The sequence below is a fragment of the Neofelis nebulosa genome, chromosome 12 (genome assembly GCF_028018385.1).
Source record: "Neofelis nebulosa isolate mNeoNeb1 chromosome 12, mNeoNeb1.pri, whole genome shotgun sequence".
Lineage (NCBI taxonomy): Eukaryota > Metazoa > Chordata > Mammalia > Carnivora > Felidae > Neofelis > Neofelis nebulosa.
This window is the reverse complement of record NC_080793.1, coordinates 90,619,677-90,643,451: the sequence shown is the minus strand read 5'-3', so window position 1 is coordinate 90,643,451 and position 23,775 is coordinate 90,619,677. Positions and strand designations below refer to the sequence as shown.

Sequence of the window (23,775 nt, the reverse complement as noted above, 5' to 3'; positions counted from 1 at the left end):
CAGGCTCTGAGGGACGACAGGCCCTGGTCTGGCGGACCTGGTCCCCTGTGGGCTCAGTGAAGGGACGGAGCCCAGGGCGGCACGACCCTGCACGCTGACGGGGAGCACCGCCTCGTGCCCGTGGTACGTGAACGTGGCCGGCAGGACGGAACCGCATGTTTTCTGCATGAGGACACATCCCAGAAAAGGAGCAAGGGGCACTTACGCTGATTCCAAAATGTTCAGTGACTCCTCGACCATGTTCTCCCAGGACTCCAAACGAGAGGCTTTCCTCCAGAAAGATTCTTGCTTTGTATTTGTACTTTAACTTCACCTGAGTGGTAAACAGAACGCAACGTTACAGTGCTGGTGACCAGCACCGTCAAGAAGATACTGGGGAGAACAGTTACACCTAGGAGGGAAAAAGCACATCTGGTCCCCAACAGTGGTGGGTCTATAGCTGTGCACCTGCCCGCTTGCTGGGCGCGTCCCGAAACCCCGAATCAACACACAAGGCAGAGTGCGGAGCGGCACGCACGGAGTCACCTGACCTGCCTGTCCCCAGCTGAGGCTGACTCCTGCCTCCGCTCACACTGGAAACACGTGTCCTTTTCAGCGTCTATTTATCGCTGTGGTTTTGTGTATCTTGTGCTTTTGGCCGGTGGTTCCGGTTAGGACGGCCCAGCACAGCGCTGAAGTGCAGGCTGGCGATCTGAAGCGCCAGAAGGCTGGGATGTGTCTCACGGAGGAAACGCGTGTGTTAGAGAAGCTTCGTCCAGGCATGAGTTACAGCGCCGGTGGCCCTGAGCTCAACGTGAACGACTCAACAGTATGTATGAAACAAAGGCGTTTTTAAACAGAGAACACATGTACTGAGCAACTGGGGGGCAGTGCCACGACCAGACGCTCGCAGCAAGTGGACGGCACTTACCCCAGGAGCCACAGTCCTGCGGTCGGCAGCTCCGTACCTGTGGCCCGCTTACGCACGTTTCTCAGAACTACAGCTCAGAACACGGCCACGTACGCACGTTTCTCAGAACTACAGCTGGCCCTTGCGCGGGTCTGTTTAGATGTGAAGTGTTTTCAGTAAGTACAGTCCAGCACTGTAAATGTATTTCGTCTTCCTTACGATTTTCTTAATGTTTTCTTTTTTCTAGCTTACCTTAAGGATACGGTGTATAATACGTATGACATACAAAACACGTGTTAATCAACTGTTTACGTTATGGGTAAGGCTTCCAGTCAATAGTAGGGTATTGAGTTTTCGGGGAGTCAAAAGGTATGTGGATTTTCAACTGCATGGGGGTCTGCATTGTTCAAGGGTCAAATGTGTCATGATGGTGAAGAGATTATATTTTATTTACTAAAAAGTTTTTTTTTTTTTATAATGTTTATTTTTGAGAGAGAGACACACACACACACACAACATGAACAGGGGAAGGGCAGAGAGAGAGAGGGAGACACAGAATCGGAAGCAGGCTCCAGACTCTGAGCCGTCAGCACAGAGCCCGACGCGGGGCTCGAACTCACGAACCGTGAGATCGTGACCTGAGCCGAGACCTGAAATGAAGTTGAGGCTTAACCGACTGAGCCACTTCGGCGTCCCAAGAGACTGTACTTTAGATGCTCTAAATTTAACAACAATATAGACAGTATAAGGCCAATTTTTAAAGACAAAATTGTAAGACCTTATGAATGTAGACAGTATGTGTTAAATACTGGTTTGAGTACACATAAAACTCCTGAGGAAATGTACATATTCTTCCCTCAGTGGCCTTATGCTTTAATTTGAATTCATGGCACTGTTTTCTTAATTCAGAAAAAGTTTTCATTAATATGCCTCTCAATCTGTTTTCCCTCTTTGCTTTCAGGCTTGTAAGTCAGTCCTTTCCCTTCGAAGGTTTAGATGCATCCTTTTCTGAATGTTCTTCTAATTACTTCATGTTACTTTTCCATGTACATGTTGGGAAGCTGAACATATGTATGTTTGTATAGCTTTTGCCCCCTATTTTTAAATTTATTTTTTGAGAGAGAGATAGTGTGAGCGGGGAAGGGACAGAGAGCGAGGGGGACAGAGGATCTGAAGCGGGCTCTGTGCTGACAGCAGAGAGCCTCATGTGGGGCTGGAACTCACGAACTGTGAGGTCATCACAACCTGGGCTGAAGTCGGACACTCGACCGACTGAGCCACCCAGGTGTCTCCCCCAAATGTTTAACTGATTTACTCCCAAATGATATGAATGTGATCAGTTCCACAATTGAATTAAAATACAGCGATTATCAACCACTAAATATAGATGGATTTTTATTAACAATGAATCAGCTAATTTGGAGAGAATTATACCTTTGCAACACTGTTTTCCATCCATTAGTATGTATGAGATATTGTATGAATGAGACAATTTCTAAGTATCATGTTTCGGGGGCGCCTGGGTGGCTCAGTCAGTTGAGCGTCTGACTTCGGCTCAGGTCACGATTTCATGGTTCGTGAGTTCGAGCCCCGCATCGGGCTCTGTGCTGATGGCTCAGAGCCTGGAGCCTGCTTCGGATTCTGTGTCTCCCTCTCTCTCTCTGTCCTTCCCCTGCTTGTGCTCTCTTTCTCTCAAAAATAAACAAACATTTTTAAAAAATCATGTTTTAGGACATATTTAAGAATATTATGCCAGTACTGGTACACCAATAGACAAGTCGGTGAAACCAAACAGGAATCCCAAAGTCATAATCCTGTAATCTTTACATATTCAATGCTAATACATACTTGACCTGTTCCTTACGCTTTATATTTTTTTCAAGGCTTGGCTGTATATCTATCCATCAGTACTGCTTTACTATCGTAGCCCTACATATGCAATTCTGGTATCTTCTGGCCCACTATACTATCTCCCCCATATTATTCTATCAGTTTTTGACACTCACAAAAACAAGGAAAGGAAAACCAATACAACACATCTCTTTCACTGATATTTAGAATGTGTCTAGATTTCCTCAAGAAACAGTAAAACACTTTAAAAACAAGGTATGAAATCCTTATTCTGAATCCTCATTCAGTTGATGGGCTCAGACTCAAATTTCAATGGCTGAATTCAAGGGCGGTTCAACACGGGAAAATCAACTATACTAATAGGATGATGGAAGATCACATGATCAACTCATCACCTGATTCAGAGAAAGCGTCTCACAAAATCCAAATCTCTCATGGTACAAACACTCAACAAATCAGGACTAGGAAGGAACTTCCTCAACTGATAAAGGGCATTTATGGAAAACCATAGCTAATATCATACTCTGTGGTGACAGCCTGACAATCTTCCCCCTCTCACCTCAGTCTACACTGTACAGAAGGTTCTAGCCAGAGCAACAGGCAAGAAGAGGAAATACAAGACATCCAAACTGGAAAGGAAGTAAAACCACCTCTATTCACAGATTATAGGAGTTTATAAATAGAATAAGACCCATCAAAATACTATTGGAGCTAGTAAGTTCAGTAAAAGTTCCATGATGTAAGATCAAAACACAAAATCAGTCGTATTTCTATAAACTATCAGTGAACGCTCACCCCCCAAATCCCATTTATAATAATATCAAAAAGAATAAAATACTTAGGAATAAATTTAACCAAAAAGATGTAAGATCTGCACAGTGAAAACCACAAAACACTGCCAGAGAAAATTAAAGAGGATCTAAATAAACGGAAATACTCCCGTGTTCATGGATTTGAAGACTTAACATCAGTAAGATGGACAAACTTTCCACAGCAATCTACAGATTCAATACAATCTACAGATTCAATATAATCCTGATTCAATATCAAAATCCAATCTCTATCGAATATCTATTATCTGTCAAAATCTCAATGGCTGTTGTTGGTTTTTTTGTTTTTTTGTTTTTTTTTTTTTACAGAAATGGAAAAGCTGATCCTAAACTTCAAATGGAATCTCCAGGCACCTCAAATAACCATAACAATCTTACAAAAGAACAAAATTGGAGAACTCACGTGTCTTGACTTCAAGATTTACTATAAGGCTACAGTAACTGAGACAGTGTGGTACCAGCATAAGGACAGACATACAGACAAGTGGAACAACCCTGAGAGTCCAGAAATGGTCATAATCTCACAGGCTGTGAGTTCGAGCCCCACATCGGGCTCTGTGCCAACAGCTCAGAGCCTGGAGCCTGCTTCAGATTCTTTGTCTCCCTGTCTCTCTCTGCCCCTGCCCGGCTTGCACTGTCTCTGTCTCTCTCTCAAAAATAAACATTTAAAAAAAAAAAAAAAAAAAAAAAAAGCAAGAGTTTTACAAAACACATCCTATATGATTTCATTTATAGGAAATTGCACAAAAGTCAAAACTACAGGCACAGAGAGCAGATCAACGGTGGTCTGGGGCCAGGGCTGGAGGTACTGACTACAAAGGCGTATGAGTGAACTTTCTGGAGAGATCGAAATGTTCGGTAACTTGACTGCAGCGGCAGAGATGAGGGTGTACAAATCTGCCAAAACTTACCAAACTGTACTGACAGTGAATGGATTTCATTAGCATGTCAATTACACCTCAATAAAGCTGGTTTTAAAAAGCTGAGTCTTGACTACCCTTTAAAGACCGGGCTGGCACGTAGTGTTAATGTACTTCCCTGGTATGGCCTGAATGTGCTCCTGAGACCCGTTAGGCAAAGCGGTGCAGATGCGAGGCGTCACAAGTGCTCAGGGACAAGAGGCAGCACCGCCCGACAGCCCGAGTTCTAGAATCTGGAGTGACCGCGGCTGCTCACCAGCTCCGGGAGAGGACAAATAGTGCCCGTGTTCATGTACAGCCCCTCCACCACGATGAAACGTCGTGTGACCCGAGCCTTGCGAGGATTCTTTAAAAGACAAAAACAAACAAACAAACAAACAATGACATTTTAAATTTCAGTAATTCCAAATGCAGAATCTGTTAGACGCTCCCTAGCACTCCCATCTGACAAGACTGATTCAAGAAGTAAACAGTCCGGATGCGTTTCAAGCCCAAGGTTTCGGACCCGATTATTCTGAGATGAAGCAAGTGCTTTCTTCTCTGTTTTTCAGTTCACACCATGCACTAGGTGACCGCACGCGTGCACGCACACACGCACACGATTTAGGCACTCTGAGAATGACTGAGAAGGGGCCCAGGGGAACTTCCTGGGGAGATGGCAGCGTTTTAGGTCACAATGGAGCCCTCATGGCTGGGTTATCCGCTGGTCAAAATGTATGGCTACGATCTGCTCACTTCAACGTCTGTGAAGTTCACCTAAACTGGAAAGAACTGGAGCGCCTGGGTGGATCAGTGAGTTAAGCGTCCGAATTCAACTCGAGCCACAATCTCGCGGTTTGTGAGTTCAAGCCCCGTGTGGGGCTCTGCGCTGACAGCTCGGAGCCCGGAGCCTGCTTCAGATTCTGTGTCTCCCTCTCTCTCTGACCCTCCCCTGCTCTCTCAAAAATGAATAAATGTCGGGAAAAAAACAAACTAGGAAGAACTGAGGTGGGTGAAGGCAATCATCACCAGAGTTGGGGTCGGGAGACGCAGAGGCCCCGGTGATACGAGAACGGCAGGATGTTGCTACCAGAGCTGAGAGGAGGGTAGGGGCTGCACTATACTCCCGTGCTTCCCCTGAACCCGCCGGAGATTTCTCATGATCGAAACCTAAACAGACGAACCCTGCTCTCCATCTACCAAAACGCAGACAAGACCCTTTCCTTCCTTACTACTGGGTCAAGTAAAACTCAACTGTGCCCTCATCCAGGCATGTCTGAGGCAGCGGGCAAGGGGCCTTTTCAAAGGACACGCACCTCCCTGCGCCCCACCGATGGCAAGCCTACTCATGAAGCACTCCCCGGCACATGTGCACGGGCCATGGGGGAGTCGGGCTGAAACAACAGCCAGATGATCCACAGGGAGGGGGCACCGTCTTCCTACTCCAAGGTTTCTTGCCTCTAAGCTTTTAACGGACAACCAGAAACCCAAACAGCAGAGCGAGGCTTTCAAGGACGTTTCAGAACCCACGGCTCAAACACTCAGAAAAGTGTCTGTTGAAGCATGCGGAAGGACATGTCGCAGAGTCTGCTCGGCCGCTTTTACTCAAACCGCAGTGACCATCGGTCTGCTGGGGGTCACGGGGGAGGACGTGAGGAGAGGTGAGCCTCTCCCTACCTTTCCAAAATAAAGTATTTTTATTTTTTTTATTTATTTTTTTATTTTTTTAACGTTTATTTATTTTTGAGACAGGGAGAGACAGAGCATGAACAGGGGAGGGTCAGAGAGAGAGGGAGACACAGAATCTGAACCAGGCTCCAGGCTCCGAGCGGTCAGCACAGAGCCCGACGCGGGGCTCGAACCCACGGACCGCGAGATCGTGACCTGAGCCGAAGTCGGCCGCTTAACCGACTGAGCCACCCAGGCGCCCCCAAAATAAAGTATTTTTAACACGGCTTAAAAAATATTCAATGTAGGAATCTTGGGAAATGGGAAAGTACAAAAACAATTTTTAACAATATAGCTAGTCACAGTACACATTGATAATTTTTGTCTCTCTTGCAAATACGTACCTTTGTAAATTACTTTGTTCAAATCAGGATTTTACTGCAATAGTTTAAGGACCTGAGCTTAAAAAATTATTTTAATTAGTAATTACTTAATGGGGCGCCTGGGTGGCTCAGTCGGTTGAGTGTCCGACTTCGGCTCAGGTCATGATCTCGCGGTCCGTGAGTTCCAGCCCCATGTCGGGCTCTGTGCTGACAGCTCGGGGCCTGGAGCCTGCTTTGGATTCTGTGTCTCCCTCACTCTCTGCTCCTCCCCCGCTTGTGCTCTGTCTCTCTCTCAAAAATGAAATAAATATTAAAAAAAATTTTTAAACATGATTTCCATGGAGATCTACTATTCTATCTGTATATACACCATAAATTAACTATTTCCCCAACACTGGATGTAGGCTGTTTCCCTCGTTTTGCTTTTTTCTATCACGTTGTATCTTTAATCTTTAACACCACTTCTGATTCTCTTCTAAAGACAACACCCCAGATACAGGTCCAAAGGTACGGACATTTAAGAATTCTGGAATATCTTTGTCCATGTACCCTCTGGAAAAGGTGTCCTGACGGGCACTCTCCCCAGAGTTATAGGAGGGCCTTTGTTTGATCACCCAGACCAGTGCTGACACAGATTATTACCAGGAAAAATGTCCTCTGGTCAGATAGGTGAAGGCTCTTTGCCTAATTTTGCTAATTATTAGGAAGGCTTGAGTAATTTTCACTTGCTCACATCTATTTGTACTTCTGAGAACTGCTGTTTTTGCCGACTGTCCTTTTTTAAAAGAAGAATGAATATGGAACAAGAGAACCTTATACGGAAGCGAATGAAAAAACATCTATGAACTATTTGCAAAGTTGACAAAAAGAACCTGGATGAAACCACGTTTTAAGTCACTTTCAAATAAAAGATAAGTATCTAAGAAATTTTTCACACATTGAGCATTTATTATTTATGTGAAAATGAAACTGAAAAAAAATTCTTTCTAAATACCAAAATGTAAAGTGACTTAGAAAGCCTGCCCATGTCGGGAAAATGGGGTATAAATTAATTAGTAAAAGGGTAAAACTATAAAATAGAAACACATTTCAAGATAATTTTATTTCTTGTTATTCATAAGAAAAAGTTCCAAGGATTATAAATCTAACAAAACACGCGCGCGCGCACACACACACACACACACACACACACACACCCCACCTCTTTTCCAAATTAGTACAAACTTAAGAAAATAAACGCTGCAGGGGACTCGCTCGCTGGTCACACTGCCGAGGCCGTGTTCTTCAGTGGGGTAGCATTCTACTGCCGAATCAGAATAAGGGACCCCTTTTTACAATTTGTCAAAAGAAACTCATCAGTGGAATGCTCTCCACTTGAAGACTTTCCCGACAGATTTTTCTAAATCCTGCAGCCAAGAAGCCCCGGCCTGCAGCAATCCAGCATAAACCAGCGAGAGCCTAGAGCCTATGCGCTTTCATCGTGACAAGTGCATATTCACGAGGGGCCGCTCCTCAGGCTGTCCCCTGAACAAAGAGGCCAGAACCTTAAAGGAACAATGCGTGTATCTGGAAGGATGAAAGTTAACACAGAATTGAGGAACGCGGGAGCACTCCTTAGCAGGCACCCTGGGAATGACCGAGGTGGACCGGGAAAGTCCTCTTCAAGTGGTGTTTGCGAGGAAGGATGCGGCTTCCGTGCGGTCTGCGCACGATGGTCCCTACCGCGGAACCACAGACAGCACCAGCGTCCCCCTCCACGCCATCGCGGGGCCGTGAGTGACAATCCCGCCAGAGACGCTCTGAGCGTACGTCCGCCGCGTTGCCGTCTCTGATCAGAAGGCCGAGGAGCCGGTTCCGCCCCCGGCCCCCCACCCCTCAAGGGTCTCTGCACAACCAGGTGCCTGCGAAGCGGCAGTGTAAACGGGCTGCGGTGCGGAAGGAAGTCGCGCGGGGCAGGTGGCTCGCACAGGCGGAGCTGCTCGGAGCTCCAGGGCGAAGGTGCGGGAGGGAGAGAGAGTCACTCTGTTCACACATTCATAAATGAAGATGGGCCGCTGTTTCTTCCAGTTACCAGACACGTGATTTATCCTGATATAAATAAACCTATTTTGAATTCACGAGGTGCGCCCTGCTCCCACCCTAATGAGCCCCGGTGTTATTTCTGCAGAGTGGAGAGCGAGCCCCTCCCACCCCCACCGCCAAGGGCGCGCGGTTTCTGTCTCTTTTAGAAAGCTGCCTGGATCGCCTGCCCGCAAATTTGCCAGCTGTAATTACGGCAACGACGAGGCAATTACAATCAGACCCGGCTCTCCGACACGAAGTACATTTAATCAGCAGGAATGCCCTCGCTTCATATCCAAATGCGATCCGCGGGCAAGTTTTCATGACAAATTACCGTTTCACATATGATTTAGCCGGTTACCGAACACAAAAGAGCTGTATAATTTTCTTGCAAAGAATCATACCTTTTGATCTTCGATCTCTTGTTCTTTCAGTAGTCGCTCCAGGTCGGCCATGTCGTTATGCTTAAATAACTGAATGTCACTACGTGACGCCTGTAATCCTTTCTGAATAGCAAAGCACGCGGCTCTGTCCCTGCAAGGAAGAGAGACCCACAAACCGGGGTTTAACAGCCTCGTCGCCATTCTCGGGAAAGGAGAGCCTGCTCTGGGCCGACCAGCACCTACCCGTCGGCCTGAGCACGGCCGATGAACAGAACACGCTGGGCCCTGGACGCACGCGGTCTGCGCCCATCTCCGTGGGTCCTTCTCTCGGAACCTCGGCCTCGCTACCTCTACTCCACCAAGCGCGCCCTGGCCACACTGTAACCGCTCCAGAACCAGCCTCCTGTGCGGCCTACTGTGGGGGGCACGTCAGTTTACTCAGCAATTTTCTCTTTCTGAGAAACACAGGAAACACTGGTGGTCCCTCCCCCCCCCCCCCCCCCCAGTGGCGTCTCTGGTTTGAGTGGCACAGACTCTGCCGTTAACTCTGCTGCAAGAAGTAATACTCTGGATCGTGGACTCTGTCTCACTCAGTGCAGAACTCTGGGTCCTGCAGATTAAACTTCGGTAAGATCCCCTAAACGGAGTTAATTAGGGAGGGAATCCCTTTTGAAATTAAGGTATAGTATTTAAAAATATAGGGGCGCCTGGGTGGCTCAGTCGGTTAAGCGGCCGACTTCGGCTCAGCTGATGATCTCAAGGTCCGTGAGTTGGAGCCCCGCGTCAGGCTCTGGGCTGACGGCTCGGAGCCTGGAGCCTGTTTCGGATTCTGCGTCTCCCTGTCTCTCTGACCCTCCCCCGTTCATGCTCTGTCTCTCTCTGTCTCAAAAATAAAGAAACATTAAAAAAAAAAAAGATTAAAAAATAAATAAATAAATAAATAAAAATAAAAATATATATAACACTTGTTCTGCCAAGATGGGACAGTCCTATCTTCCCTATCTTTCCAAGTACAACCCCCACACCGGATATTACGTATAAAACAAACACAAGGAGACTCTGGAAGATGGAGAGAGATGGCAGACAGGCCGAGGACCCGAGGATGACGTGACAGGACTCTGGGGCCCTCCCTCATCTGGAACCGACAAGGCCGGCCACACGCAGGTGCCGGGGCCACGGGCGAAAAGCGCTCACAGAAGCCTGCTCTGTAGCCAAAGGGCAGGACAGGGGGCGGCCGGGTAGGTAGAAATGACGGCAGCCGGACCCCAGGAAAGCTGGGCCCCGAAAGTCTGATCCTCACGGAGCTAAAAGGCACCCCAACAATGGCCATGGTGGTATCGGAGAAGGGAGCCGGGACTTTTATCCCTGCGAGGTGGTACCAAGCGAGAGCGGGTGGGGACTCCTGCCGTGGCGGCCGTGTCAGAGGAGGCCTGAGGGAAAGCAGGACTCTCACCAACACCAGCAGAAATGAAAACGCCCCCACTGTGGCATCCATGGAGGCAGAAAGGGGACCGTGGACTTGGACCCGGCAGCGATGAGGCAGCAGTGCCCCCCTGCCCCGACTGGAAGACTGACGGAGAGAAAGCCCGTTAAAACATGAGGTTTAAATAAAGCACAGGCTGTAACAGCATAATATGAAATCGCCCTGGTTTCAAGTATCACTTGCCATACCAAGAACCAGGAGATCTCAAACAGAACGAAAGAAAACAATCAACAAACGTCAATCCGGAGAGGACAGATGTCAGGGATGACGATTTTAGAGCAGTCAGGACAAAAATGCTTCAATGAGCACTCACGAACATGCTCGGAACAAGTGAAAAACAGAAACCTGGGCAAAGAAACAGGAGGCGGAGTCCCGCAGAGATACTAGAACTGGAAAACACAGCAACCTCAAGAAGAGCACAGTGGGTGGGCTCAGCCGCAGACTGGCGGCAGGGGTGGCGGAAAGAATCAGAGAACTGACAGATGTAACAACCGAAGCCGTGGAAACCTACACCGCAGAGAAAACGGACGAGAGAGGGCAAGCCTCAGGGACCCGTGGGGCCACGACAAAAGACGCCACACTGCGTCAGGGGAGGCCCAAAGGACGCAGATTTGGCAAGAAGCTGAACCCTATGGAAAAGATGAGCGCGGGGCGCCTGGGGGGCTCAGTCGGTTGTGCGTCCGACTTCGGCTCAGGTCATGAACTCGCGGTCCAGGAGTTCGAGCCCCGCGTCGGGCTCCGTGCTGACAGCCGGAGCCTGGAGCCTGCTTCGGATTCTGTGTCTCCCTCTCTGAACCTCCCCCACTCATGCTCTGTCTCTGCTCTGTCTCTCTCTCAAAAATGAATAAACATTAAAAGAAAATTTAAAATAAAAAAAGCTGAGCGAAATTCATATGGGTAAACCCAAAGAAATAAACGCCAAGATTATAGTAAAGCTTCTGAAAACTGATGACCAAGAAAAAGTCTTGAACGCAGCCCCCTAAAATGACACTTTACATAGAAGAGAAAAATAACAGAGCGACAGATTTCTCATCAGAAACCATGGAGACCAGAAAAAAGTGCCAAAATATATTCCAAGTACTTGGAAGAAGAGAGCTGTCAACCAAGAACTCTGTAACAAGCACAGATATCCTTCAGGACTGAAGGGGAAATCAAGGCTTTCTCAGTTGAAGGACAACTAAGAGAATCTGCCCCCAGCAGACCTCCCCTAAAGGAATGGCTAAAGCAAGTTCTCTACCTAGAAAAAATAAGTAAAGAAAACAAAAGGAAGAATCTTAGATTATCATGAAGCAAGAAAGAACACTAAGTAAAAAGTATGAACAAGCACACTAGGGTTTTGTCACCCTCCTGAAGTTTTCTAAATTATTTTGGATGATTTAAGTAAAAATTACAACACTGTCCAGAGGCACCTAGGTGGCTCAGTTGGGTTGCGTGTCTGTCTGGCTCTTGACTTCAGCTCAGGTTATGATTTCTCAGACAGAGAGATGGAGCCCCAAGTCGGGCTCTGTGCTGACAATGCGGAGCCTGCTTGGGATTCTCTCTCTCCCTCATTCTCTGCCCCTCTCCCACTAGTTCTCTCCTTCTCTCTCTCTCTCTCTCTCTCTCTCTCTCTCTCTCTCAAAATAAATAAACAAACATAAAAAAAATTACAACACTGTCTGATATGGCTTTCAATGTATATACCAGAAATACTTTAGCAATTACATTAAAGGGACGCCTGGGTGGCTCAGTCAGTTAAGAATCCGACTCCTGATTTCGGCTCAGGTCATGATCTCACAATTCGTGAGTTCGAGCCCCACACTGGGCTCTGCACTGACAGTGTGGAGCCTGCTTGGGATTCTGCCTCTCTTTTTCTATCCCTAAATAAATAAAAAAATAACATTAAAAATATAAAACAATTATATTATAAACAAGGAGCAGAGAAATGTAAAGGAAGGTACCGGTTTCTCTACTTGAACTGGTAAAATGATGAGACTGGCAATGTGATAACTTATGTGTGTACATAATGTCATATTCAGAGCAATGACTAAAAACAAACAAACAAAAACTATGCAGAGCGAAACACTCAAAAACACCATGGATAAGTAAAAATGGAATTCTAAATAAAACACGTTCACTTAACTCCCAGAAAAGAAGGAAAAAGAAAACAGACAAAAAAAAAGATAACAAATAAGAAACAAAAAATAAAACGCCATAAGAAATGCAATAATGATTTTAAATGTAAATGGCCAAAATACACAATTTTTTTTTCTTTACAAGATTTAAAAAAAATTCAAGTTAATTAACATATAGTGTGCTATTGGCTTCAGGAACAGAATTTTGTGATCCATCACTTACATCTAACGCCTGGTGCACATCACAAGTGCCCTCGTTAATAAAAAACACGGAACGCTTCACGACTGTGTGTGTCCTCCGAGCACAGGGGCCGGGCTAATCCTCTCTGTATCGTTCCAACTTTAGTACGTGTGCTGCCGAAGCGAGCACCAAAATACACAATTTAAAGAGAGACTGGCAGGGTGTTATTAAACATGACCCAACAATATCCCGCCTATAAAAGAATATACAATAATAATGTCGTAGTGAAAGTATACATATTACATACGATAAATACACCACGCAAACATTCACCAGAGAAAGCAGAAGTGTCTATGTTAATATCTTTCAAATCAGACTTTGGAACGAGGAAAATGATCAGAGACCAAGAAGAACATTATACAATGATAACCAGGATCAATTACCCAAGAAAACTTATCTTGAATACGTGCCGAACGACAGCTACAAAAGATGAGAAGCAAACAGTGATAAAAGTGAAAGGAAAAATAGACAAATCACAACCACAAAAACTGTAGAACTACCATACAGAAAACCACGGGTAAGGTTAGATCCGATCTCAACAACGTCGTCAACTAATGGGATCTAACTGGCATTTATTTATAAAATAGTCCACCGAGCAACGGCAGAATATTCTCAAGTGACCGGGGAACATATTCCTATATAGACCACATCACGAGTCATAACACAAACTGCAACAAATTTCAAATCTCCAAACACCTGGAAGCTAAACACAGCTTCTAAATAATTTGTGGGTCAGAGAGTCTAAGGTAAAATAAAATACGTTGAACTCAATGAAAATGAAAATAAACACATCAGAATGTGTGGGGCAAGACCAGAGTAGTACTGGAGAGGGAAATGCAGAGCACTAATGTATCAGAAAAGAGGGAAGATTCAAGTCAACAATCAAAATTCCCAACTGAAGAACCTAGATGATGAGCAAAGGAAACCAAGAGAGCAGAAGGCAGGAAGTAATGCAAGAAATCGACAGGGCTGAAACGAACAAGACAACAGAGAAAAGTCAGTAAGACAAAGAGCTGATTCTTTGAAAAGATAAATAGAATGGACCATCTCTAGCAAAACTGCCTAGGAAGAGAGTAGACAGATGACCAGACAGGAATGAAATGGGTCATCACTTCAGGCTCTGCAGACGTTAGAAGAATAAGGATATATTAAGAAGAATGCGACATACATGTATTTGCTGACTGAGAAGAAATGTACCAATTCCTTGAAAAACACAAACCACCCCAACTCACCAAAGGGACACTGATAATTTGACCAGCTTCGTAAGTACTAAACAATTGATTTCATATTTAAAATACTTCCAAAAATTAAATCTCCGGGCCCAGTTGGTTTTACTGGAGAATTCTACCAAATAAGGAATTAACAACAACCTTATATAATGCCTCCAGAAAATACAAGAGGGAATACTTCCCAATAGATTTTATGAAGCGGTCTCCTGATGCCAAGACTCAAGTCTGAAAAAAGTAAACATCACTAGCCATCAAGGAAGGAAATGTAAACTAAAACCACGGTAAGGTATCTCTACACACTTGTCAGAATGGCTAAAATTAAAAAAAAAAAAAAATAGTGACAATACCAAATGCTTCCGAGGATGTGGAGAAACCTGACCATTTATATACTATCTATGGGAATGTAAAATGGCACGGCCACCCTGGAAAACAAGTTTGGCAGTTTCCTACAAAACTCAATCTGCAATACCACGTGACCCAGCAGCTGAACCGGGAGGCACAGAGCCCAGGGAAATGAAACCCATTTTCCCAGAAAAACCTGTACAGAAATGTTCATAGTAGCGTTATCTGTTAGAGCCCCAAACTGGAAACTGAGATGTCCTAATAGGCAAGTGGTTCAGCCGACTACGGCGCCTCTGTACCACAGGATACGACCCTGTAACCAAAAGGAATGAATTCCTGATCCACGCGATGTGGGTGGGTCTCTGGAGAAGTAACGCTGAGTGAAAAAAGCCGATCCCCAAACGCTACCTACCGTATGACTGCACTTGTACAACAGTCTCGAAAAGACAACGTTACAGAAAGGGAGAAGAGATTAGTGGTTGCCAGGGGGCAAGAAGTGGGGGGTGAGGGGTGTGGTGACATGAGGGACCCTTGTGGTGGTGCAAATGCTCTGTATCTTGACTTTTTCAATCCCAACATCCCAGCTGTGAAGTAACCACTGGGGGAGATCGAGTAAAGGGCACACAGAATCTCCGTATTATTTGTCGTAAGTGTCTGTGAATCTACGATTACGTCAGGGTACATGAGAGGAGCCTGGGTGGCTCAGTCAGTGAGCGTCCAACTCTAAGAGTTCAACTCAGGTCATGACTCTAGGGTCAAGGGATAGAGCCCCACATCGGCCTGCTTGGGGTTCTCTCTCTCTCTCTCTCTCTCTCTGTCTCTGTCTCTCTCTCCCTCTCCCTCCCTCCCCCCCTCCGCCCCTCTCTCCTGCTCATGTGCACACACTCTCTCTCTGTCTAAAATAAAACATTTAGATATATAAAAAATGGATACACGAAGTAATGTGCACACAGACTCAGCAGAGTGACGGGCACAGACCTAAGTACGTGAACAGCCACCGTGCTGAGCCTACTACCGGTAAAGCTTTATTAGCGTTTACTAAAAAGAAGAAATACAGCCCTGGACATATGATCTACGCGTAAGAATTTATCAAAAACAATTTTTGTCAAATAATTTACTGAACACCGCTTCTAGTGTTCCTGCTTCCGAATGAATTCCGGGCAGAATACTTGAAATTATGAAATACTTGAAGACAGAGACACTTGACCTTATGTATGGGAGAATCATTAAGTTGCCTCACTGACTAGAAACTGAAGCTCTAAGCCACTGGGCAGGGCAGCTGGACGTGAACGCAGCCTGGGTTTGGCGGCCGTGAAAAGTACAGGATTTGGGATGTGACGGAGGAATCCCACAAGTTCAGCTGCAGCTTTTTTGGGGCTTAGGATTCACAAAAGGATTCAAAGTGAGGCTGGATGACACCGTACTTGCCACAACTAGGCTTTTACTAGAAACCTAGGGCTACGGTTTAAATCGGCAGCTCTCAAGTTGTGAGGAGTCTGACTCTTTCACTACGGATACGACGTTCATAAATCCCCTGCTTCCACAGTCAGGTTGGGAAACCCTCACCCTGACGCGGCCACAGGCCGGTGCCCCGGCTGCCACAGGCTGTGGGGAGGAAAGGCACACTTGTCCGGGAGCCCGGGCAGGGCCAGTGCCGCCGCGTGAGTCCCTCCAGGGAGAGGCCGCGGGGCGGTGCAGGCGCCACAGGAGGCTGGGCCCCGAAGCCTCGTCACTCGGACCCTCTTCTAAGCTCCGACTTCTGTTTGTTCGCTTACCGAGCTGATGCTCACCGAGCACGACGAACGGCAAACGCCAGGGGAGGCAACGCACTCGTACACCCCGCTGGAAGGGCCACGGGGAAGAGGGGCGGGGGGCGCGGTGCGGGTGCCCACGTGTGCATGCGGGGGGGCCGGAGAAGCACAGGGACTCTGAGGGGCAGTGTGAGTACCCACGTGATCATGGATCACACAAACACCAGACTCCTCTGGCTCCAGGATCTTCTCCCATGCGGCGGGAGGCCTCGGCCTGGTCTGAGAGGCTGGGGAAGGCTTCCCCGCAGAGGCGAGGCATGTGCAGGGTGAGCAGGAGCAGAGAGGAGCGGCAATGTTCTAGGCACAGGAATGGCGTGTGCAAAGGCCCTGTGGTGAGAGGACACTAGCACGGGAGGCTGACAAGGCCACAGCATGAATGCCTGAGGAAAAGTGTACAAAATGAGCCTGGAAAGGTAATCTTGAATGCAGTAGTAGTTTGAGCAACCAGGTGGGTGGAGACCACGGACCCTTCAAGAACACTACCGTCCTGTCACCGAACCGCAGAGAGAAGAGAGATCGCTGGCCTCACCCGTGGCAAGCTTGGCCTTGTGGACGTCAATAAATAAAATCAATAATTAAAAACGCTTTAGGCATCCTTACAGGGACAGTCTCGTCAATTCCGTACAATCACCTCGCTGAAGTTACTATATATTTCTTTACCCAATAAAAAGTCAGGATTATCTCAGGCAGAAAACCTCTAACAAAGGCATCCTCCGGGAGATCACCGTCATTCCCAAAGGAAGTCTGCCCAGAAACGTGGGTAAAAGTTACTCACACAAACACAATGTCCCCTCTCTTGGAGTACGCAGGAATAGCACTGGCGATGGTGGCAAATCCGTACGAGTAGATAATGGCTTCTTCCGTCTGCATAAACTTTGCCAGGCGGTCTTCCAGGTCCAAGTGCACATCTACAGCAAGACGTTAAATGGTTAAGACACCTTCTAATTCCTCTTCTTTAAGCAGAAGGGAGAGAAAGTAAGTTCAGTTTATTAAGTCTCGTTAACGATACCGTCACCTTACGGGCAAAATGAAACTGCTTCTGAGTTATAAATGATGGGAGATCCGTTTAGATAACTCTGGGCCGAAACGATTTCTGAAATCGGAATGGGATCAGCTATGCCTCTGTCCCCGAAGTGTGCTGGGGGGCAGCTCCGGCACTGGGTTTCGCTTCTGTGTCAGCCAGCGCGGGGATTCGAGGCCCAGCGACCACCTGCTCTGACTTCTCTCAGCCAACCGCACCGAGGCTTCACCAATGTGCGACACGTGAATCTACGAAAGCCTTTTTTGCATGTTAGCAGAAGGTACACGCCGGACATCAGGACAAGCGTTAGCCAGCTTCAAAAAGGAAACGTCAAAGAACCCACGTACTCCAATCAAGGCGGTGCCCCCTCGTCTACTAGCTTATTGGGACTTCCCTGTGCACCTGCTATCACTCCGCAGCACTGACTTTTCTGTTTGGATTTCTATTTAAGCGGACCGGGGACTTCAAACGTATGGCACAAAGAGAAACACGGTGTTCTATAGGAGCCGCTAGAGAAGAATGTTGGTTAAGGTGGGAACAGACTGCGCTCGCTACACTGGTACCTCTCTCCTCCCTGCCCTGCTTCTTAGGGCCGCTCACCTTCCCTGGCCCTGCCACGAGGCTGAAGGCCCCGGCATGGAGGGCCCAGCGAGGTCTAGAAGCAACGGTGCACTGACCAGCTTTGCCCTGGGGCCCCCAAATGAGGCATTAGCTGGGAGAGAAGAGGACTTTTCAAACTTCCTTTAGCTCTTTTAACTACAGCAGGACCCAGGTCTGGAGAAGGAATCAGTCCCGCCGCGTGCCCCGTGTAAGCACAGGAGTGCTACAGGAAGCATGCGGCCAGGCCCGCCAGCCCCGGAGCTTCAGGGTTTCGAGAAAGGGAAATCGGAGGTAGTAAAGGCAGACTGAGAGGCCACGAAGGGGAACACTGGCACATGGCTCAGGGGACCTGGCACTCCGGGCAGTGGCGGGGGATCCAGACGGGTCCCGGCGAGGGTGCCGCAGAGGGCGGATGGCCCGACAGAGCTATCCCAGACCATGTCAAGGCCGCGTGCGGGGAGCATCACTCCAGGGGCCTGCCCTCCACCGACCACGGGTCTCCCGGAGAGCAGGGAGTAGGAGGGGTGCCCCACAGAGACACGTGAGAAGCGGGGAGACACGAAGCCTGAGCGACTGAGACCCGCCAGACAGGATTTACCCTAGCGGGTTCAAGCCTGACCGGACTGAATACTCCCACCGTAAGGGAAAAGACACACAGTCAATGGTCAGGGTAAGGCTTCCACCACCTTCCAGACAGGAATAAGTGAGCTAAGTTAGTGTAGCTGTAAGAAATACGGAATCAACTTCTTGGCACATATGAATAAAGTGTCTCAAATCTGTAAACCCACTCACTGGTCGATTAGGGACACACTAACCTTATTGTGATGCTTTTTAATTAGTCAAAGAAAATTAAGAATGAAAGAAGTTTCAACTTCACCACGGGTTATATTTTTAAAAGACGGGGGGTGTCCAATAATCTTCTCATTCGTTTATCAAACATGCAGTGACTGGGGCGCCTGGGTGGCTCAGTCGGTTAAGCATCCGACTTCGGCTCAGGTCATGATCTCGCGGTCCGTGAGTTCGAGCCCCGCATCAGGCTCTGTGCTGACAGCTCGGAGCCTGGAGCCTGCTTCTGTTTCTGTGTCTCCCTCTCTCTCTCTGACCCTCCCCTGTTCATACTCTGTCTCTCTCTGTCTCAAAAATAAATAAACGTTAAAAAAAAAAAAATGCAGTGACTATCACATAAAGACAGGTGGTCTGACGAGCACAGGATCGGGGAGAAATACAGGGTTTCTGGCACCTGACAAAGCGACACCTCCAGGAGAGGCAGGGTGCGGCTGGCACAGGGGAGCTCCACGCCTGGGGCAGAAGGTTCGCGCCCTCAGCCCCCTCTGTACTCACCAGTACCACACACGCGCCGTGATTTCGGACTGAAGACCAAGAACGCTGGGCTGGGGATGAGGGATGGGGTGGAAGCCAGCTACTGAGTGAGGGGATGGCAGGACACAGGTGCCCCCCACCAAACCCCAATTTGACGGCCAGAGATGCAGAGTGAGGAATTCGAGAATGGAGCAGTACCCAGAGAAGAAAATAAACTGAAGCCCCCGGATGCACGTGCTTCTTAGACGATGCTACCGAACTGTGAACACGAACGGTCTCTCCCGCTCCACTCAAGTGATGACAAAAAAACGAAACCCGCTTCTTCCTATTTGCAGGTAAAACGTACCCCCACAGGGCCTGTCACAAAAAGCACACGAAGGGCCATCTGATTTCCATTACCAAAAGGTTACCGCCATTCGATAGAGCAGACATTCCACGACATGAACGTTCAGCCAGTCAGCGTGGAATCTTACAGTAACATTAAGAAGACCACCTCCCATTTGATCGAAATGGTATCGACAGGGTGCTGAGCTCTTCAAGCACAAGGTCTGTGACGTCCACACCAGGGTCCGAGGACACGACCCTGACCCTGGCGCCGCCCGCGACGAGACGCTGCCAGTGGGATCTCTCAATCGGACAAGAGAGAGGCAGGCGGCCAAACGCTCGAGAACAGGCCCCCCCCGCCATGCGGAGCGCGGACGCCTCCCTCATCCCTAGAGCTGTGGCTCCTGCCCTGCAGGCAAGTCCCCGCCACCCCCACTTCTGATCAGAACAGGGCGGGTCCCCGCAGGAGGCCTCCGACGAATCCCAAGTCTGCCCCACATCGTCCCCATTTAGCAGATGGATAAGCCGAGCCACAGTGAACTGCTCTCACCCACCAGGTCCATTTCAAAGGGAAAAAACATGCTATGGACACAAACGTTTTTGCCAACTACAAAAAGGACCATAAATCATTCTGTAGACTCCACTTTAAATGGCTCATTTTTTTTCACCGATTAGCGACGAGAAAGTAAAACAATCTTGGCTTACTTTCAGGGCTCTAAGAGTTAGTTACCCCAGCTGATGAAAACTGTATGGTAGAAAACGCTGTGTATACTCATGACCGTTTTTATGTCACTGCCGTAATGTGGTTAAGAAAATTCTCCACAAGAAGTCAATGACTTACTGATTCTCGTCTTTCCCAAAAGTTTGAAAAAGACCGGCCTTTTCCTCCGGGTACCTAAAGACACTGGGTTTTTGCCGCTGGCAGCCTTGCAAAGCAGGTTTTGTGACAGGTGGGTACGGACAGCTGCCCTTGATGTGTGACAGCTACGCCGTGAGACACAGGGAGGGGAGGCAGCAAACAGGAAAAGGGCCGTGCTCTCCCGCTCCCGACGTCTGTCCTCCGTGCGGACGATCCAGTCCACCCGCTGGTGCCACCGGTTTACAAGGAGCGCGACGAAGCGCACATCCTCTGCTTCGCCGCTAGGAACCAGCGCGGTGGGGAAGACCACGGAGGCGGGTGCCCAGAGAGCCCGTGGGCCCTCCCCGCGCCCGCTGCCCTTTCTAGCACCTGCCCCGGAACCAGAAACCTAGAGATGGGGCGCAGGGCCGGGACAGGATGCCTGGCACCCAGGGTGGGGCCTGGCCGCAGCAGTCCTCCCAGGGGGCTCCGGCTCTGGCCTCCCGCCTCTCCCCAGGTGGGGACCCAGGGCAGGCCTGACACTGCCCCGTGCCTCTCCAGCCCTCCTCTGTCAAACAGGTCACAGTCGGACCTGCCTCAAAAGATCGTTACCAGAACCACGAGTCACGGCCCATGAACACTCAGGAGAAGGCCTGGCATGGAAAAACCGATAAGCCGTTTAAGCGCTTGTACAGCTAAACCAGTATTCGTAGAATAAAAAGAGGCTTCCTTTTAAAAAGAAAAAAGCAGTTACACTCTTCTACTTGAGTTGTCCAAACCCCGGATGTTTAAGAACTATCACGTTACAGGCACTTTTCTGTTTTCCAATTATACAGGATCCCCTGTTTTATTCTAATAAGAGCTAGAACAGCTTTCTGGGTTGTTTTCCAAAGGAAAGACTATAAAACAGTCAACTTTAGAACAGTTTAAAAACAACTACATTTTTTCTTAAGGCTTCTATACTTTTGTGCTTCACACTGTTTTTTTTTTTTTTTTTAATCCCTCGAGACTTGGACTTTTCTTAAAAGTACAAATAATATCAGTTATGCACTCATTACAACATAAATACAGTGCTGAACGTTTTCCACAATGTTTTCACATGCAGTATCTTCTGTGATTCTTACCAAAATGTTCTAAGCTGTGCAAACAAGGATCGTTCCCCTCCTACACTGCAAAAACAATCAATCCCAGACCGGCTGCTAAAAAGAAGTGGCAGATGTAGGAATTTTATGACCAAGTCTTCTTCCTGATAAAACATGCAGTCAGGGTTCAGCTGACGGCTTTGAAACAAAGCAAGAAAATATTTTGAAAAATAAACGAACGATTTACTTGTTTACGACTGGCTCTAGAACACAATTATCCCTCGCCATGAAACGCTGCCACTAATTGTGTTTTGATTTAGTTGAAGAGCAAAGAGCCAAGCAAGCATTGTATATGCAAAGCAGATTCTGGGAAACCAGCGATAAACCTCAGGCCAATGAGATCTGAGCCTATTCAAAGAAAACAAACAGAGAAGTTGGATAAGAGAAAGCATCAGAGTGCAGGGGACCTCATCAGCCCTAGAGGAAGGGATGTACACTCTACAACCTGACAAATCCACTGGCTCTGTTCTCAAACACACATTCAAACAATAAAGGGGAAGGTGGGGAGACTTGTCATCACTGGTCCTTAGGATGATAAGAACTTGCTGAGTACCACTTGCCAGAGGCAGGACAACATCCAGCCTAAAAAACTAGATGATGTTTGATTTGTATGTTTGATTTTTTCTGTTGTTGATTTTTTTTTCTGTATTAATCATCTAATATGTTACTATGATATAATAATTAAAAAGAATATAACATTAAAAAGAAAATTATAATTTATAACATAAAGGAGATTTACAAGTGATTTACGTTTATTTTTGAAAAACTGAGAAAAGAGCTCAACAAAGAAGTATTTTCATCTTTTTTTTTTTTTTTTTTTTTTTTAATTTTTTTTTTCAACATTTTTTATTTATTTTTGGGACAGAGAGAGACAGAGCATGAACGGGGGAGGGGCAGAGAGAGAGGGAGACACAGAATCGGAAACAGGCTCCAGGCTCCGAGCCATCGGCCCAGAGCCTGACGCGGGGCTCGAACTCACGGACCGCGAGATCGTGACCTGGCTGAAGTCGGACGCTTAACCGACTGCGCCACCCAGGCGCCCCAGTATTTTCATCTTTAAAAACAGACATCTGAATGTGTTATTTCCAGGGGGAAAAAAAGGATGAAATTAAAAATAACTTTCTGGGGGCCCAGGGAAAGAGGCCTTCAGCCGCAGGGGCGCACAAGCAACTTCAAATGAGAGGAAAGGGGTCCTCAGTTTGCTTTGTTGGAGAGAGCAAAGGGCAAACATACCATAAATATTCAGAATAACTTACTTGTGGAGGTTTATTCTAGAGATTTAAAATTTAGCCTTCACTTACCTTAAGTACCTTCTCTGATCTTACCCAACACTGAAATTTCAAGGTAATTTAATATAACTGTAATATAAGCAACTCCTTCCAGAATAAGGAAAAATATAAAAAACATACTGTCAGGGACATCTGGGTGGCTCATTCAGGTAAGTGTCCAACTCTTGATTTCGGCTTAGGTCACGATCCCAGGGCCATGGGATCAAGCCCTGTGTCGGGCTCCATGCTGAGCATGTGGCTGGGGATTCTCAATCTCTCTCTCTCCCCCACTCTCCCACTCATGCTCTCTCTCTAAAATAAAATTTAAAAAAATAATAATGACATACAAACTATCCTGTCGGAAAACCAGAACGTGAAAACGTGGACAATAGCCACACGAGAAAGAACAGAAGTGACAGGCGCGGGCGCCTGTGAAGGAGGAACGACATCAGCTTACCAGAAGGACAGCGCGCTAGAACCCGGGTCCTGTTACAAGGCCATCACACCGCAAGCCCTGCCAGCCCGCCTCCAGCCTCCACACTGACGCCGCCGTCCGTCCGAACCTTCCGCTAGTTACGACCCGGGAGACCCGGCCGAGGACGCACAGTACAGAGGGGGTGACACACAGATGTGCTCATTACTCTGCCCCTGGGGACCCACTCAGACCCCTGAAAATCCAAATCCAGTTTAAAGTTCCAACAAAATCACTCCAACTGCGAGGCACGGAGCACGTGCGGGGTATGCCACCATTTGTTTGGGGAAATGTGTGTACGGAAGGGGTTTGCATTTGCCGAAACAGGTCTCTGGAAGAATGAACAAGCAGCTAACTACTGACAGCAGCTGTCTTCTCTGGGGTAGAGGCAATGGCGGGGAGAAGCCTTTGACTCTCTATATAAACCTTCTGAAGTTTATAGCATGGGCTGAATTATTCAATCAAGAATATTAACTTACAAACCATCCACTACAGACCTCACGTTTGGGAGCACGTGACAACCTACTAGGTGATCCAAACAGAAAGCTGACTGGGCTATTCTACCAGCTCTGGAAAAACTGGTTTTGAAAAGCTGAAACATTTTTT

The 23,775-nt window shown here is 47.4% G+C and overlaps 1 protein-coding gene and 1 non-coding gene across 2 annotated transcripts in view; both read right to left on the bottom strand.

Moving 5' to 3' along the window:
- The window catches only part of SPTLC1 (serine palmitoyltransferase long chain base subunit 1), a 55,447-nt gene that overhangs the window by 13,490 nt on the left and 18,182 nt on the right, over window positions 1–23,775 (bottom strand). The window contains exons 6-9 of the mRNA XM_058695866.1: window positions 16,960–17,092; window positions 8,986–9,115; window positions 4,747–4,836; window positions 206–313 (exon numbers count right to left, since the gene is read on the bottom strand). Coding sequence (XP_058551849.1) covers window positions 206–313; window positions 4,747–4,836; window positions 8,986–9,115; window positions 16,960–17,092 — 461 coding nt within the window. The remainder of the gene's footprint in view (window positions 1–205; window positions 314–4,746; window positions 4,837–8,985; window positions 9,116–16,959; window positions 17,093–23,775) is intronic.
- On the bottom strand, window positions 12,825–12,931 carry LOC131492237 (U6 spliceosomal RNA). The gene has a single exon (XR_009251947.1). It is a non-coding gene; the product is annotated as a U6 spliceosomal RNA (small nuclear RNA).